This window comes from Camelus ferus, chromosome 31 (genome assembly GCF_009834535.1).
Source record: "Camelus ferus isolate YT-003-E chromosome 31, BCGSAC_Cfer_1.0, whole genome shotgun sequence".
NCBI lineage: Eukaryota > Metazoa > Chordata > Mammalia > Artiodactyla > Camelidae > Camelus > Camelus ferus.
Window position 1 is genome coordinate 7257367 of NC_045726.1, and position 19376 is coordinate 7276742.

Sequence of the window (19376 nt, forward strand, 5' to 3'; positions counted from 1 at the left end):
CTTCGGGTCTCCCCTCTCCTCCCTGAAAGCAGGACGCACAACTCCCGTGGGAGAGACGCTGCCCCCAGTCCCAGGGCAAAGACACACTCTCATCACCAAAGACGGGGGTGGGGCTGAGAGGGGTCCGCACGGGCCTTGTCAAAATAACGCTTCTCTTCTGTTCGTCTCGGGGTGTGTTCTAGCGACTTTCCCGCAGTTGCGCCCATTGTCCAAGCTCGTTCATAAACACTGAGGCCTCCCCATTGCTTGGGGCCTTATTGTCCTAAGGAGGTGCCCACGGAGGACCGAAGCCCTCTGTGCTTTGCTCCTGCTGATCTATCTTATGTCAGTTTAATTCTCAGGCAGGGCCAGAAGCCCTGAGAAAGCGGAGATCAAGTCCGGCTCCCCCTGCAGCACATCCCAACCACTATCTGTGCCATATTTCACAATTACACGCTCTTAACTAAAAGCACACAGGAGCAGAGACACCTCAACTTCATTTTAGGACTGTTTCGTTTATCATATGTGCTTTTACGGCCCGACAGCTCAGGAATCTCTCCACAACCCTTGACAAACAGCAATGCTGGGAAAACCTCTACATTCTCTTTTTTGTTTTAAGAATCCTGCAGGAAGATAACTTAAAAAATCACAATTTAAAGTAACAGAAACCTATAGTTCAAACTTTTGATATTAGGCAAAAGAAATTCCATAGAACCAGTTTGCAAAATTAAACGCTTCCATTTCAAACCTGAGTTGACGGCAAAGAAACACTGCAGCTACTCTGCTGGTCCAGATGACCAACAGGGGGCCCCTGTGAACGTCAGAACCGTCCTCACCTGCTAAAGAGGACATGTTGATGATTATGCCGCCTTCACCGCCATTCTGCTTGCTCATGTAATCCAGACCCAGGTAGGTTCCACTGATGACGGAAACCTAGTCCAGAGACACACATGGGAAAAGCAACAGAACCATTATACTACATCACAGAGTCACACATCACGGTTTTTTATTTTACTGCTCTCCAGACACGGAGGGAGATTCCTGCAACTATTATCAATGAAAGGTTTTGAAGTGGCTGTTTGTGGGTTTTTTTTTTTTTTAAGCTAGTTATTGACTGGATTCTCTTTTGTTTGCCTAAACTTGTGGCGCTTAACCCATCTCTGCAAAACTTCACTTAGCTACCCGATCCGAGATTTTATGACAAAGGTTATATTCCAACAGTATCTTGTTACTTTAATGCTCAAGCATCTTTGAGAATTCTATGTATTCTTTTTCTTTTCTACGTCTTGGATACAAAATGAATTTACCCTTCTTAGCACATGGTTCTCAGGTCCAGGAATTCCACATCCATCTCTCTTTCATTCTCTTGGATCTTGGGGTATATAATAGTGGGTACCCTGGATTTCCTACAGTTTTCATTTCCTTCTTCTGTTCTGCATTTGTACCTACTTCTCCATGGACAACAGAGACAGGAGCTCTCTCTTCAGCTTTAGTGCAGACACCGGCTTATCTAATTCAGCTGCAGAAATTCCATTCCCCTTGTCTGTGACTGGCTTAAGAGCTGCCTGTGAGTTTCTGGCCAGTGAGACCTGAGAAGCAGTCAGCTGGAGGTGAGGTCTGGGTTGGGGAGGGTGATGGAAGAGGATGCTGCTGAGAAAATTTTTTGTTGCTCTTAAGAAAATCAGAAAGAAATAATTGCTTTATGCCCTTTTCATTGCTTTGTACGGATGCAATGGCTGGAATGAACAGTTACATTGCTAACATCCTTAAGAGGAAACCAGCATGAAGGATGGCAGATGCAAGAGGGGAAAAGAAACTGGTCCTGATGAGATCAGGGAGCTGCAGTGTCAAGCAATCCTGACCTCCAGGTCATGTGACATCGCACAGCTGTTTCACCTGGTTTGGTGGGGGTTTCTGTCCCCGGGACGTATGATCTTCAGTAATGTCGTCACTTAACTGTGTTCATCACTCCCACAGCTGTCCTTGGGACAGTTTGCTCTGCTCCACCACTCACCTCCACATACAGTAGGTACCTTTTCAGTTTAATTCTAATATTTAAGAATTACCCACTCTCGAAAACAACTGTGACCTGAAACATATTTGAAACCTTATTTTCCCTTTTAGATTTAAGAATTCCTCTTCCTCCCAACTCAGACTTTTAACATCTTAATTCCTCCTTCTCTCACTCTTTACAATACTGCAGACGATGAGTCCGAACCTGAGAGCAACTTCTTTTTATTCTAAAAAGTCCTTTTGGAGTTTTCTTGACAAGCATTCACAGCTGCCTCTCTATCTAACACAAAAAGGTCAATGGAAAAGTCCACAGTCACTGAAGCCATGTGCCAGTTTGAAATTAAGTAGGCTTAAAGAGAATGAGTAAAATCTCCACCTGATCCCCTTTCCAGAGGAAAAACAAAACATTAATGGTTTATAGAAGAAGGGAAAAATGTAGATGGCTGAGGTGACTGAAGCCAGTTCGACGCTGCGCCTTTCTGCCCAAGACTCCAGCATGTCTGAACAGAATTTCTGTCTATGCATATCGGCTCTATGCTTTTACCATCAGCTATTCACAGCTTTGCTGGCACCGGCTTTTGTGTTTTCAACATCTACAAGATGCAGCCAAATAGAAAATTTGGGAATGTTTGTTTTTAATTTTTTTTTTTAATGCCAGATTTATTTCCTGGTCTTTGGTGGAGGAAGACAAAGGATTACCTTGCCATCCATTATTAGATTAAGAACTGAGAAACTTTTCAGGCGAAAGGGTTCTTAGGATAAATCTGTAAGACAAGCCCTAAGGCTTTGGCTGCACATATATGACATTTGCACATCTTTTTCTTCACCATAACAATCTCTTCCGTATCCCAGGTCATATATTAATGGGGTTGTTACAAACCCACAGAATAAAAATGCCTCCTAAACATATTTGTTGTCTTTTGGCAATGTTTATACATTTTTTAAATGGGGCCCTTGTAATATCAAGTGTCTAGGGAAAAAAAAGAAAATGACAATTTACAGATATGTTCTCCCTACAAACACAAAAAATCTGGAATCTGCAATATTTTATTCCATTTTGTAAAGGTAGTCAAAATTTTGTATTTGACTTTCAAACAAAAAGAAAAAAAGAAAATCTAATGTCTAATTTCAGAGTGAGAATAAATAAAAATTCAATTATTGCCAAAATGGTCTAATTAACACGTGCTAATTCAGTATTTTTGGTCACGAAGAGGCAGTTTTTATATGTAATACTAAAATTGTAATTGTGCCATATTCCACGTCTTAAAATACTTCTTTTATGAGTTAAAGCATTCTATAACTTAAAACCACTCTCATAAATTCCTCTACCCTGGAAATACTTCTTGAGTAATAAAGATGAATAGACTGGTTTAACTCCAAGTCTTCCCATTATACACACAGCAAAATGTATATATGTTTCTATTACATGTACATGTTACGTGTGTATATAACACGTGTGTGTGTGTGTGTGCACTACTGAAATTTCCTATCTGTCATTTCCTTCATCTCATCTCCCTCCACTCTGGAGTTTCTTTTAGCTTACTGATGATTTTTGCATTACGCTGTAATTTTTTTTTTTTACTTTGTTAAAAAATCTGTTATCTAAATCATGAAACTGCCTTCAGGTTTCTTGTTTTCTCTCCAGCCCAGTTCTCAAGGAATACTAATATAAATGACCATTTTTTCCTGAACCCTTTTTTCCATCTTTTACTTTCCCATGTTCGATCTTTTTACATTTTCGCTTGTTAAGGGGTTAAATAGGCTTGTCTTCCCCGTTGCAGAAGCCACTCGTAATTTAGCAAGCTCTGCCTGCCTCTCATCGTTCAGTGAGGTCTTTAGATATGATAGCATCTTTGGATATGATAGCGCGGGAATAATAGAAAGTAGTGGCTACTCTAAGTTGTCATCAACACCTTTGGGAGACAAGGAAAAGATGTACACGTGACAAGTGTTTCTACCCATATCCTCAACTCTTCGAAGGTAGAGGAGAGCAGAGAAGCCACCTCTTGTAGAAAAGAGAGTGAGAATGAAGAAAACGTAGGGTTTTAGTCTCTGGATAAGAAACGCGGCTTACGGCGTGAACACTATGCCATAACCCTTCATACAGATGCTGCAGGCTTCATACAGATGATGGTTTATTGAAGCTTAACCATCCTCAGAGGGAAGGGGATTATCCATGTCCTTTTGCAAACTGGGAAGTTCAAGATCAGAGAACTGAAGTAAAAGTTCATGGATTTTCAATTCAGGTCTGAAACAAATATTCTTAAAAAATCGCCAGCAACAGCCATCTATTTTGTATGTTTGTTTGTTTGAAGATTCTAAGGTGGTGAATATAAGTGAGTCCATCTATTTTGTATGTTTGTTTGTTTGAAGATTCTAAGGTGGTGAATATAAGTGAGTCCAATGTCCAAATCAGGTTATAAGTCCAACGTGAGTGGGAATGCATTATTTAGGTTTATTAAGAAATAAAAGAAATACATTACCAAATGGCCTTATCAACATTCAAATTGAAGTCTACCTCCGCCCAACTGACAGACTAACCTTTGATAGTTTGCAAAAACTGGTTCTTCCCTGCACATTCCTTGTGAGCCTGAGTAGCTATAAATTTCTGTGGCTGGTTTCAGACCAAGGAGGAAGTGCAGAGTAGTCTCATGGAAACAAAAGACTGGGAAGAGGCTTGATGTATCTCTTATGTGGGAGAAGTGGTGACATCTGCTGTCTGGAGAATCGGGGCGGGGGGCAAATTTGGCAGGGAGATAAAGTGGAAGGACAGATGACAACGTTTTCAGCACTGATCTATTAGGAAAACATCCAAATATTGGACTAAAACACAGAAGTGAACATCCAAGTAGGCCATCACTGAATAGTAGCTTCTCTGTCTAATTTGTTTTAATTGAACATCTACTATGTATTCAAAACAAGAATCTTCTGCCTTGGAAGAACTTACAGTATATGAGCATAGACTACACATGCATAGAAATAATTCTAATAAAATTAAAAAACCGGTAAGCCCTCTAAGGTTGGCATGTATATGCCATATGAGACTTCAGAAGAGGGACCGACACGTGGTGAGGCCTTTGAACCAAGCGGTTACTCTCTGACATGGACAAGAACATCGGGAAACATGCAAAAGAGCAGCCATGGAGTTGCACAAGGAGGCAAATTACATCCAGAGCAGAGGAGGAAAAAAATTATTATACAAACCACACACAAATATTTGCGTTATACCAACAGAGATAATCAACTTAGAAGGACAGTGATTGGTCAGACGCTAATCTACTCTTGCAGTGGGTGTTGTAGGTAGGAGGGGAGGGAACTTGGTTTTAAGTTATATTATGGGTAACAAAGGTTATACCTTGTTTTCTTTATTTAATATTAAATAAATGTCATCAGTCCCTGGAGTCAACCTAAGGAGTGGCCTACAGCAGCAGAGTTCAAAATCAAGGTCAGCTAAGTTTCAATGAGGAAAAATCCAGGAGAGTGAGCTGTAACCAAAGGGGGCAAATAAAAACTCCGTCTTCCAGAATTTTCTATCTGCAGACAGTGCAGGAACTTTCCAGCTTGGAGCAGGCGTTTATTTACCTATATTTGTTACATTAAAGCAAACGTGCCCTCTCAGCTGGATGAAGACAGATCATTCAAACCTACTACCTTTGTGATAATCTCTTCACCATTTTCATGTTTCTTTATATTAACTCTGATCATTGCACATGTTTTCTGGCAGCTGATTTCTCAGAGAAAAGACACAGTAGGCGCCCACTACGAATGCACTGAATATAGGAACTCTGTACTCTGGTGTCTTTTATCTATGAAGTATCTGTAGCTTGACTGATGAACCTAAGAACAGTAGTGAAGGTCAAGAGAGAGAGCTACTGTGTAATTCATGCTTTTTCACTCATATCTCAATTCAAAAAAAATCTTGTCACAATATGTCATTTGGAGAGTGGCGTTAAGTTTACAAAATATATTCTTAAAAATTCCCGCAGTTTCCATTTGGTTGCATAGTCAGAGGAAAAAAAATTTGAGTTTCACAACCACAGGGCATAATGAAGTGAGGTTCATAATGAGTCAGGGATAACTACCAAAGATTAATACAAAATGTACGATTTCTTTACTAAGTGAAGAAAAATTAAAGCTATCCAATGGAATTGAAAACAAGGATGGAAAAAGAAAGTAAACAAAAAGAAAACTCAGTAAATATAAAGTGTGAACTAAAGTGGAAAAAATAAATCCTCATTCATAGAAGAGGAAAAATAAATATGAGTGGCTTAAATTCACGAATTTAAAAAAGCAGGTATTTGCAGATGTGACTTGAAAAATAAGATCTCACATTATTATGTCAGTAAGAAGCAAAATCAACATAAAAGGTTACTTACAGTTTCAAAATAAAGAAACAGAAAAAGATATGGCTAGGTACACATGAGTCAAAAAAAACCACAAGGAACCAATTTTATGCCTAGAAACAAGAAAATGAATCAAAAGTCACAGGTTGCAAATGGGGCTACAACTTTAAAAAAAAAATCAAAGATCAATAATAATCACTAGCAATTTGTGCTCTGAATATTATAGGTTTAGAATATAGAGTTGAAACTGGCAGAATTACTGAAAGAGGTAGGCAAACTGGCATTTGGCATTTGAGCTTGGACTTCAGTCTACTTGGGAACTGACCGATCAAGGAGATGAAAGCAGGTGCAGGAATGTGACATCCAAACCAGATAAAAATATTTTACGAAAAGAAAATTATAAGCTGTTATCACGTATAAGCAGAGATACAAATATAAACTCAAATGGGGTATTAACTAAACAAATTCAGTGGTGTCTTAGACATTGACATACCATGATAAAGTAAGGTTTAGCCAAGAGATGTAAGGATGGTTCACAGTAGGAAGATGTTTCATTTTATGTTACTACACTACCAGCCTAAAGTAGAAGCAAATCAGGTCTCTAAAAACACACACACACACACACACACACACACACACACACACACACACATCCTGGAACGATTCCGACGGACACCCGACAGAAAGGTTTTAAAGTTATTCTGAAGTATAAAGATATTCAGGAGCACTTGAGACAAATTTTAGAAAGATCTGGAAGGAAAGTGTTTGTACTTTATTATTCTGGGATAGAGAATTTTAGGAATCTGTCAAGTCTAGGGAGGGACTTTATCAGCTTTTTTGTGAATTACTGGTGATTCTCATTACTCCCATCAAGTTATTACAGTTAATTCATCACTCTTGAGAATGTCAATTCAAGTCAAACCTTTATTGACTGAGCCCTATCTTTAAGACATGGTGTTGACTACTGAGAGAAGAACAAAGAAGAAAGAATGTAATATGGTTCCTGTTTTGAAGGAGTTGACCATCTCCCAGGATATCACAGAGCAGCGGCCACTCCCCTCCTGTTTATACACACTTGGCGACCCCTCTGCACTTACACATGACTGCTTTGCAAGATTAGTAAGAATGACCTGCCCAAAGGGAGGGTGACCACATGCCCAGTCCAGCTATGACATCCGGCTTTAGCTAAGGTTCGAGTTCTACTAAACCCCAGTATCTTACATTAAGTGTGTTTATAAAATGGGATAACCGGCCAACTTGTAAAACAATAGAAAAAAACAAATTTTCTTTCCTAATCCTACACGTTTATCATTCAAATAAGAGCTAAATAATCACCAGTGTGGAAATTACAGATACCCATGCGTATGCACACTGATGTTCAGGATAAAAATCTTAAGAATTACAAAGTCCAACAGTCACGTTGGCCTTGTTTCCTATTATAGCCCTGGAATTAAATTAAGATTTATTTTTTAAATAAGTTCAGCCAGGCGCTGGCACATTTTTTCTAGAAAGGGCCAGATGGTAAACATTTTAGCCACTGCACATCACAGGGTCTCTACCACCCTACTCAACTCTGTCTACCTTTATAGCTTGAAAGTAGCCCAAAACAGCATGTAAACAAATGACTGTGGCCGTGTTCCAATAAAACTTTATGGACACTGAAATTTGCATTTTATATATTCATATACTGCATCTTTTTCTTCTTCTTCTTCTTTTTTCCCCACCATTTTTTCAACTATTAAACCATGTAAAGCCCACTTTTAGCTTGCAGGTCACACAAAACCAGGTGGCAGGCTAGTTTGGCCTGGGAGCCATAGTTTGGCAACTCCTAAGTTACACAATAAACTATGGCTTTTTTTATACTTCCTCTTAATATTTTAAGACAAATTTATTTTCATAATTAAAAGCCTCAAATGCCTTCCTACTTGTAAAAGGAAATGCTTTTTTCCTAGCTTTTTGTAACTTCCCTTTTTCTATACTGTAGGTCATTGTATTGTTTCCGTGAGAAAACCCCTTTTTTCCTTTTAAAGCATCATGTTATTAAACAATTGCAGAAAATGAACACAGCGATGAGAGCTTACCAAATTAATCTGCAGTGTTTTTTCCCAGTTTTTCTCATTATTCACTCCAGCATTATTGACCAAAATGTCCAGCTTTCCAAAGTGGTCTACAACTTTCCTGAAAGTATCTAAAAGACAAAAGACATTATAGACACGTTCTGACTTTCCATAGACACATTTATCACAGCCGATGCCCTGAAATGAGTTTTTAATTTATCCACCTTCCCTGTGAAAGTTACACTCAGACAAATGTGGGGAGAGACAGCTGTAACAATTAGCACTACCTGGGAGCCCGTTAGAAACGCAGAAACTGTGGCCACCACAGACCCACGCAATCAGAATCTTAACTTTAATAAGACCCATAGATGGTTTGAATGCACACTAAAGTTCTATAAACAGTAACTTCAGGGAGTAAATCTTAGAGAACTGAGCAACCTGTGCTAAGAACTCTTGGAAGCCAGTTTGGGCATCTCTGTCCCTAAGAAGTTACTGACAAAGTTAGCCTATGACAAACACGCTTTTTTTTTTTTTAAATAAGCCATATTATCTTCATAAAGTGGCACATTAAACACTTGTGTATTCAGATCCATTATGACCATTTCAGTGCATGTTGATATCCTACTAGGTACAGGTCTACTCCATTCAGTTGGTTTTATCTGATTACCTTAACTTTGCTGTTTGCCACTTCTTTTCCTATTTTTACTACTTTGTATTATTAGTTGGTATAAAAACTAAGTGCAACCAAGGTAAAGTCCGCATAGATCTCGTGGTCTGAAGGTCCCTCATTACATAGTCCAAGCACTCATCCTGTCCCTGCAAACCCTCCTTGATCACTTAAAATTAGGTTTTGGATTGAGAAACACTGTTTCTCAAAGTAGCCTTTTACATAATCCTGTTGCTTCCAGGCCTTTGACCACTGGTTCTACTTCTGTGACTTGAAACTATAAATAGTGATGGTGGTTGTTCTTCCGAAGGGTAGAAATGTGTTCTCAGGTCTTGGGTCCAACAGAGGTGCTCTTTGAAAATGCAAACCCACACAAACTTTATTTTGATGGAAAAATGATTAACTACCACCAGACACACTGAGGAGGGCATGGGCTAATCAGTTGCCAAATGACTAAATCACCATGCAAGTTAATTGCCTAAAATATTGCCAGGATGTTCTAATGTGTACCCTTTACAGTACCTTCTAGTGTATCGAAATGGAAAACAACAAAATAAAAACTGCTGACTTTTTCAAAGAATTTTTTAAATGCATCTTAAGGTCTCACATTGATTCCCGGAAAGATCCTCCAGGAGGAAACAAGAAATATATATATATTTTTTTTTCCATTCCATCCTGGGTATTTTCTACTGGTCAGAACCCCATATGCACCTTATATGCGATTAGCTTGGTAAATACGCATGTCTAATGGCTGTTACTTTTTCCCCTCATTCTGGTCTGCACTGCATTCCTTACCCTGCCCTTACCGATGTACAGCACACTGAATTCTACACCGCAGTTTTCTTTATGACACACCACTGAATTTTGGGCTCAAGCAACTTCAAATCGCGCTCTTGCGAACATTTATATGCTGTGGTACTCTTTATAATCTGCCTAAACTCTTTGAGTTGCATTTTTTTCCATTTGTAAATCGTCTCCAAGAACATTTCCACCTCTGTCTATTTTAAGATTTCAAGGCAGTCTTTCTCGACCCCATGTCTAAACAGTTTCAAAAGTTGCGGGCAGCCTTAAATCCTGAAATTGGAAGAGCCAAAGCCATGTTTCCCTTACATGCAGAAAAAGCTGACATCCAGACAACATGCGGATTTCTCGTGACCAACATGCCTTCCCCTGGTCACTCATTATGTGTCTGGTTTCCTCCTCCACAATCACTTATCCATAAGGAATGTGTTTACAGCCAAGGTACTAATTTTAAATACTGAGAAGCAAAACAATTAAGGTTAAATGTCACACGTGAAGCTACATAAATTCAGACAGAAATAGCTTTCAGATGATCTATACCGTTCCCTACTCCATCAGCATGACTGTCAGGATTTGACATGACTTGCACAGTCAGCAAAACTTTATCCTCCAGCCAGAGCCATTCCATGGCCCTTGTGTCTACGGATCTCTTCCACACAGTCTTGTAATCCATGTTATCTGTCTTTGTAAGGTTTTCAGATGTTCATGACACAATTTCCCTTAAAACAATGTCCCATAACGGTGATGTGTTCCTTTCTAACACATCACTCCGTCTCTTCCCTCTCTTACAGACGAGCCCAGCGTTTTCCAAGAAATCCACACGTCCGTGTTGAGAACAGAAGTTACTTAGAGTGACTTTTATGAAAGCTTTTTGGTCCCTTGATTAAAGACGTGCCTAACAATTTACTTTCAGCAAAACTGTATGAAATACAAGTATTTTATTTTCCTATTTCCCCCCCAGAAAAATATGTAAGTTTTCATACAGCTCTGTTCGCCGTGCACCCCAGTACTGCACACACAACCCCCCCCCACCCCAGGCTTCCCCACTGCATGGGTCTATTTTAAGGGAGTGGACGGAAACAGGAAAGCATTAGGAAAGGCTGGTAGAAACTTTTCTCCCGAAATTCCAACCCTGCAGTAGCGCTATTATTGTTTTTAAAGTACCATTTCACAGGGGAAAAACCAGAGAGAACATCTGGTTAAAAGCATCCAGCACGCCTGCGTTGACCTTGCATTCTGGTCTGTTCCGAAGGGAAACACTGCCACCCTTGACTGTCCCCGGACGCCGCGTCCCCCAGCTTTCTGGGGAGGCGTTGTCTGCGTACACGCCTAGCCTCCCTTACCTTTCCAAGTTCCATCTGCAAGTCCCATCATTTAATAATTACTGCAGCAGCGCTGTCTTGGAATACACCGAGGAATTTTGATTACATTATGTGCTGCCAAATGACTGAAATAAAAGGATTTCTCAAGCAGTCTTGGCTTCCTATCCCCTTGGGGTTTTTTGTTTTGTTTTGTTTTGTTTTGTTTGTTTTTATGGCTAGTGGGATGTCAGAGAGAACTTAACAGTCCCAGCTATCTCTTGGAGCGAGCTCGGAGGTAGATGCTCCTCAGGGGGTACCGGCCCGCCCTTCCCGAGGCTGGAGGCTGGCTCCCTGGCCCGGGCCGCCTTCAGGTTGCTGCTTGTTCAAGGCGCGTTCCGTGTTGATGGATTGATTCCCCTTCTCTTACCTCTCAGCTGCTCCTGGTCGGCCACATCGCACTGGATGAAGAGAGTCTTCTGAGGTTCAAACTTCTCATCCAGGGCGGCCTTACACTTCGCACCTGCTTCAGGGTTCCAATCGACAAGCGCTACCTGCAGGCCAGAGGAGAGGAGCCCAGGTCCTGCGCGGTCGTGACACAGACAGACCAGCCGTAAAAAGACCAGGGGACGCTCCTCTTGTTGGACCTGCAGTCGGGCAGTGACAGCTCGGGCGTCGCCCAGCGCGCTCGAGGCCGGCTGCGGCGCGCCAGCCCGGGCGACTTCGGGGTGGGGGGCGCAGCCCCGGTGCCCCCTCCCTCCCCCCGGGGGCCCGGCGAGGGTCGGGGCGCGCGCCTCGCCGCGCTCACCTTGGCGCCCTTGAGCAGCAGCGCCTCCACCGAGGCCCGGCCGATGCCCTGCGCCGCGCCGGTCACCAGCGCCACTTTGCCGTTCACGTGCATGTCGCCGCCTGAGCGCGGTGGGCGAGCTCGGCGTCTCCGCGCGGCCGCGGCTTTTAAGGACCCTGCGCGCGCGCGCGAGCCGCCCGGCCGCGCTCCCCGGCCAGTGGGCGGGGAGGAGGCCGTCAAGCCCGCGCCGGGCACCCGGGCTGGGTCACCTGGCCCCGAGCGCTGCAGAGGCGCCCGGCGCCGCGCTCCTGCCTTCCTGCCTCGCCGCCGGGCCCCGCTCGCAGCCTCCCCTCGGCGGCGGCCGCCTGCCTGGCGGCGGCGCGGAAAGCCGCTCCCGGGCACGAGCTCCCTGCCGCGCCGGGGACCACCCTAGAAAAGGAGGGCAGAGGAGAGGTCTGCAAACGCGGGTTCCTCCCCCTGCGCGCGGGGCCTCCCCGCCCCCACCTCCCTCCCCGCCCCCCTCCCTCGAAAACAGAAACAAGCAAACAGTAAAGCACAATTTTGGGGATCTTGTTCTTTTGTCTAAGTTATTGTCTGGGCTCCCATCCCCTGGCCGTCGGGGCGGGGACGGAGGGAGCAGAGGTAACTGACACCGTTGTTTTTCACTTGGTTGTGTTTGGGACAAACCTGTACAGATATGCGAGATGAGACGCGCAATGTGCTGTGAACAGAAGCCCCCCCCCCCCCAAACCCCAAGCCTCTCATTTCAAGGCTGGAACTTCGAGACTCTTGTTGGCACTTATGTTTCAGATCAGTGTCAATTCTGGGTCATCTTGAGAGGACCCCGCAGGAACTGTCATCACTGACTGCGCAGGGCTTCCAGAGTCGCTGTCAGCCTGGCTCAATGGAATGCTTGCTGGTTGAGTCATTCTTGCTCTGGAGGCTCTGAGTTAAGCGTGGGACAGAGGTTCCGGGTCCTCCAGGAACTTGAGCTTGAGCTGTGCACGGAGAGGCACTCAGCTGAGCTAGCCTGTCTGTCTGTCTCTCTCTCATGTTATCACCCGCAGGCTTCAGTTTTAACCCTGTAAGTTTAATACCTGTTTGGCATTTATTTTCATAAACAAATCTTGCGGGAGGTGGGGGAGAGGTCAGGCAAAAAGCTCACACAGCAGAATGACTCCTCGGTATCCTTTGCTGCTCACAGGAGGCAGCAGCCAGGTGACTGGCTTAGCAGGGAAGGCACGTTGGGGGAGGCTGTGTGAGACAGATGTTGTCAGTAAACCACTGAAGCCCAAGTCTTGAAAGAGAACAGCAGAGGACTAAAAAAACCACTACAACAAAAAGGAAAACCCAACACCTTGGTGGGGGGGGGGGAGTGCCCAGAACATAGAAGAAAAGGAACCGTTTTTTTCTTTAACAGGAAAGAGCTAACATAAGACCCAGGAAGATGTTGGGAGATCAAAGGGTTGAAGCACATGTGGGGAGAAAGAGATTGAAGAATAAAGGAGTAGTTAATACTGCAAAGCGCGCTGAAAAGCCGGGGAGAAGGATGAAGAAATTGTCAGGACAATAGTCAGTGTCAGTCAATTTAAAAGGCACAGAAACCAAACAGCTGAATTTTTTTTTTTTTTTGCGTCTCCACATAAACTTTTTTATTTTATTTTATTTCATTGAAGTATAGTCAGTTTACAATGTGTCAATTTCTGGTGCACAGCATCCTAGTTCAGTTATACATATACATACATATGTTCGTTTTCATATTCTTTTTCATCGTAGCTTACTACAAGATACTGAATATAGTTCCCTGTGCTGTACAGAAGAAACTTGTTTATTTTATATATAGTAGTTTGTATCTGCACATCTCAAACTCCGGATTTATCCCTTCCCCCCCTTCCCCCCCGACACCATAAGGTTGTTTTCTATGTCTGTGAGTCTGTTTCTGTTTTGTAAATAAGTTCATTTATCTTTTTCTCAGATTCCACGTATAAGTGATATTATATGGTATTTTTCTTCCTCAAATGGCTGAAACTTAAGAACGTCTGGGGAGCCAAGATGGGTTTCGAGACCACCGTGACTTGGAAAGTTGAAAAGATTAGCAAGCAAATTAGTTTTTCTTTTAAGAAAGGGTAGGGGGCTGATTCAGGCTAAAAGGCTGCGGGGCAGCGAGAGTGAGAGCAGGAGCACAGGACGCAGTAAGGGGGTGGGTGGCTGAGAGGTAAGGGCATTGGCTTTGGATTCAGACAAAACTGGTTTGGAACTTGTCTCTGCTCTGACCATCTATCTGCGTGACCTTTGGCCAGTTGCTTTGATGCTGTGCCTCAGATTCCTTACTCATAAGTAGCAGTTCCTCTAAGACTTTGGTGACAGTGGAATTAGGTTTTGCCAATGAAGCACTGTGACAGTGCCTGCCGCAAAGTAACAGCAATATTAGTTCTAACTAATTACTTCTGGATTATTAGTAAATAATACACACGAAATGGAGCAACAGGTGAGAAACAGTTTTCTCAGCACAAAGGAAGGACAGGGACCTAGGGCACAGCTGGCACCCCCAACCCCCTTTCCTTCCTCTCGGTTTCCACGGCCACTGCCTTTGTTCAGACCCTTGTCCTTTCTCCTGTGACAATGACAGCAGTTAGACTCCCGAATGATTTCTTTGCCAGCAAATTTCTGAAATCCAATTCAGTTTCTACACTCCTCCCAGGAAAAGTTCCAAAACACAGATCTGATCATGTTTAGACATTTGTGTGGTTAAATCCCTTGAGGCAGTGGGAGGCGTTCCAGGCCCAGTTTCCTTCTTGCACCCCCGCTGCACGGTCTGGGAAGCTGCGTCAGTCAGAACCCGCCTGCTGTCCAAGCTCAGGCCTTGTCATACGAGATCTGCTCACCTGAGTGCGGCTCTCCAGCCGCTTCCTTCACCTGTCTTCCTACTGGGCTGGAGACCTCTGCAGTGGAAACACGGCTTTCATCACCATGACTACCCTATTTCTGAGTGTCTTCAAAGAGAGCTGTGTCCTTAGCATCCAGTGCAGGGCCACCTAAAGTGTGTGCTTAAGACAAATTGAATGAAGTAATGGACAGATGTATGAGAGGTGTGTTCATGAGAAGATGGAACATTTGACCCAGCTGGTGAGAACTCCCATATCCTGTCATTCCCTTCTTACACAGCTGAAAAGTTAGATTGGAAAAAATCCATTGATTTGGTATTTTGGAAGAGGAATATTGTGAATATTTTATCATATTTTATATTAAATGTACATGTTGACTTAAAAATACCTGCAGGACATTATGTATAGTATATTTGAAAACCGAAAAAAACACTTTTTACCAGTAAACCAATCCTCCACTACTCTTCTGTGGCTTTTTGATATTCATTTCTCAGCTTCTATGTTTATAACATTATTTAATTTCATTTACATTAGCTCTATAATTTGATCATCAATGTAATTGGTGTAATTAAAACCATAATTCTTAGCTAAGACTAAGTGAAATCTGAAACAAACCATTATTCACATGAATTTGTGAAAGCATCCCTATTTATAGGTTATATTTTATTTAGTTTGTTGAACAAAGTTCTCTGAAAATAAAAACAAAATTAAATAACAGTCAAATTAAAAGAGATTATTTTTTCCCTTAATGCAATTGCAGGAATTGGGTATTTACTCAGGGACAGGTGTCCCATAATGGCTACAAGCACAGCCTCTGGAATCCAGCTCCACCACCGACTGGCTGTGTGATCCTGGGCAAGTGACTTAACTTCTCTGAATCTCAGCTTCCTCTTCAGTAAAATAAGGATGATGATAATACCTGTTTGACAAAGTGGTTGTGCAGACTGTACCGAGTTAAAGAAACACAAGTCAGGTGCTGAGGCCAGTGACCAGCACACAGCAAATGTTATCCAAATGCTATTATCACTAAGTACTATACCTATATAATTGCATTTATTATTTACCACCAAACTGTGAGGTAGTTATTATTGTGGTCAGATTTACAGATGAGGAAAACAGGTTTGGGGAGGTTAGGGAATTTGACCAAGGTCACTTACCTAGAAAATGGAAGGAAGTGGCTTTGACTCAAAGTGTGACTGACCCCCAAGTGATGTTTCTTTTTTTTCCCCTTAATGAAACTTATTTTTTGAGATAATTGTAGCTGAGCAGTGCTTTTTGCCATGATTGAATAGCAATTTCTTTTTTTTTACATTTTAAAACATTTTTTATTGATTTATAATCATTTTACAATGTTGTGTCAAATTCCAGTGTAGAGCACAATTTTTCAGTTATACAAGAACATATATATATTCACTGTCACATTTTTTTCTCTGTGAGCTACTATAAGATATTGTGTATATTTCCCTGTGCTATAATCTTGTTTATCTATTCTACAATTTTGAAATCCCAGTCTATCCCTTCCCACCCTCCGCCTCCTTGGCAACCACAAGTTTGTATTCTATGTCTGTGAGTCTGTTTCTGTTTTGTATTTATGCTTTATTTTTTGTTTTGTTTTGTTTTAGATTCCACATGTGAGCAATCTCATATGGTATTTTTCTTTCTCTTTCTGGCTTACTTCACTTAGAATGACATTCTCCAGGAGCATCCATGTTGCTGCAAATGGTGTTATATTGTCGGTTTTTGAGGCTGAATAGTATTTCATCTTATAAATATACCACCTCTTCTTTATTCAGTCATCTGTTGATGGACATCTAGGCTGCTTCCATGTCTTGGCTATGGTAAATAGTGCTGCTATGAACATTGGGGTGCAGGTGTCATTTTGAAGTAGGTTCCTTCTGGATATATGCCCAGGAGCGGGATTCCTGGGTCATATGGTAAGTCTATTCCTAGTCTTTTGAGAAATCTCCATACTGTTTTCCTTGCTTCCCTCTCCCACTCTTAATGATTTAGATGTCTTCTTTTACAATTTTGTGCTTATTCTTTTTGTAATTCATGGCAGTTATCTCCTTTCCAGTTATGAGTTTCTCATTTTTGTAGCATCCTGCTTCTTTTCTATTTAGAGTAGACCTGTCAATATTTCTTTCAGCATGGGTTTAGTGTTGCTAAATTCTTTTAGTTTTTGCTGGTCTGTGAAGTTCTTTATCTCTTCTTCTATTCTAAAGGATAGCCTTACTAGATAGTGTTTCCAACGCTGCATCTTTTTTTCATTCAGGACTTGTAATATATCTTGCCACTCCCTTCTGGCCTGTAGTGTTTGTGTAGAGAAATCAGCTGAGAGCCTTATGGGGGTTCCCTTGTAACTCACTCTTTGTTTTTCTCTTGCTGCTTTTAGGATCATTTCTTAATCCTTGACTCTGGCCATCTTGATTATGATATGTCTTGGTGTGGGTCTGTTTGGGTTCTTCCTGTTTGGGACCCTCTGAGCCTCCTGTACTTGGATATCTGATTCCTTTAGGTTTGGGAAGTTTTCAGTCATGATTTCTTCCAATACCTTGTCAATCCCCTTTGTTCTTTCTTCCCCTTCTGGAACCCCTATTATGCGTAGATTGGCATGCTTTATATTATCCCATAGGTCCCTTATATTGTTTTCATTGGTTTTTATTTGTTTTTCTCTCAGTTGTTCTGATTGGGTGCTTTCTGTTGTCCTGTCTTCTAGGTCACTAATTCATTCCTCTGCATTATCTAGCCTGCTTTGTACAGCCTTTAGGTCAGCTCTCATCTCAGCAAATGAGTTTACTAATTCTACTTGGTTCTTCTTTATAGCTTCTATTTCATATCTCTAAACACGAATAGCAATTTCTTTAAGAAACACAAGTTAAAAGTAAACTTAAATTCAGGTCAGAATTCCTTGATCACATATACTTTTTTTCACACACACACTCACATACACACACGTCTTTGTTGGCTCTTTTGTTAGGACAAGCTAGTCTTCACTTGATTTTCCTTCCTCCTATGCTCAGGACTGAGCATAGACACGCTAAAATGTACCCAGGCCGAGGCCCTAGCTTAGACAGAGGCAGATCAGTCACCTGCTAGATAAAAGCTTATTTACATTTTTAAGTGATCACTAGAAATCAATACAGCAATAGGCTTTTTAAAAATCAAAACCAAAAAACCCTGCTGAAATAAGGGAGTTTCTGCTAACACCGGGGTCAAGGATTCTTGTCTTGGCTTTGCCTCCCCAGCTACAGCAGAGGGACTGACCATTTCTGAGTATCTATGATGTTCCCTTCTTTTGTGTGTTATCGCATTTAATCCTTTTTCCAATCCTGCAAAGTTTATATTACTCTCATCATTTTACAGATGAAGTAACCAGGGCTCATGGAAGACAAGTGATCTGTCCCAAGATCAGAGTCAGAAGTTTAGCAACACATCAAACCTCCGCTCCTTCCACCAGACTCAGCTGTGTTAGACAATGCGCGTTCACATGCGGTCTCCTTTCTGTGCTGGTTGTATGTATGGTCTTGGGCTGGTTACTCACCTGTGGCCCTAAGTGTCCTGGGCTGTTAGGTGGAGAATAAATTGACATTCCACGAAGCACCTAGCTCAGTGCCTGGCACACAATGGGCTGACCAATGAATCTGCCTCCATGGAGCCTGTAACCTAACCTGGCTGAGGAGGCTGATGATAATGTGGATGCAGGCTGGTGTAGGGAACAGGTGTCAGAGGACTGGGCATGGCAAGGTGGGGTGGGGAGAGGCAGTCAGCTTGGGAAGTACAATTTCTCCTGAAGCCTGACATATATATAGGAGTAGTGCAGAGAGAGGGGGAGGGGCAGAGTTCACACACCCTGAAGGTTCTGAGGACTAGAAGAAAGAAGAACAATTCAAACAAAGACTAGAGCTTGGAATGATGGTGGGGGATGAGGCAGAAGATGAGGCTGGAGAAAAAGCCAAGAGCCAGACCCTCAGAACCTGGTAAGCCGTCAAATGGAGCTCAGATTTCCCACTCAGACAACAGCGCATCACAGAATGACTTTAAAAAACAGAGAGAGCCCTAAGATTCGGGAGGTTAAAAGTTTATCTTGGATCCACATAGATAATGAGTGTGCAGGTCAGGGGCAAGGGAAGCAGGTCAACTGTATTTATCCTGCTTTGGTTTTATAGAATCTGGGGATTTGGGAAGAACAGAGGAATCTGAGCAGCTCTGGTGGGGACCACAGGGAGGGGAAGACTCCATCATGACGTCAACCACAAGAATCGACCTGGCAGGACAAAATCGGAGGGAGCGGGTGTTCATGAAACCTCTGGTGACATTTGCATTGGATTGTTTTCTGTTTTTGAGTTTGTAACACTCTGCAAAACAATGAAAAAATACATTGTGTATAATGCTGGATGTTAGAGCTTGTATAGCTGGTTTTGAAATTTGGAGAAGGAAGTGTTCTTGCACTTGGCTGAGCTGTTTCATCTTTGGGAGGTTATTTATTCTTTCTGACATTTTTAGCTAATGTCCTAGAAAATCTTCCAGGACTGGCTCATTTTTAAAA

The 19376-nt window shown here is 42.2% G+C and overlaps 1 protein-coding gene across 1 annotated transcript in view; it reads right to left on the reverse strand.

Annotated features, from left to right (window-relative positions):
* The window catches only part of HPGD (15-hydroxyprostaglandin dehydrogenase), a 28746-nt gene extending 16330 nt beyond the window's left edge, over window positions 1-12416 (reverse strand). Inside the window, exons 1-4 of the mRNA XM_032470803.1 lie at window positions 11967-12416; window positions 11589-11712; window positions 8417-8523; window positions 816-912 (exon numbers count right to left, since the gene is read on the reverse strand). Of these exons, the coding sequence (XP_032326694.1) occupies window positions 816-912; window positions 8417-8523; window positions 11589-11712; window positions 11967-12059 (421 nt within the window). The 5' untranslated portion in view covers window positions 12060-12416. The remainder of the gene's footprint in view (window positions 1-815; window positions 913-8416; window positions 8524-11588; window positions 11713-11966) is intronic.
* Window positions 12417-19376: the final 6960 nt, after the last annotated feature.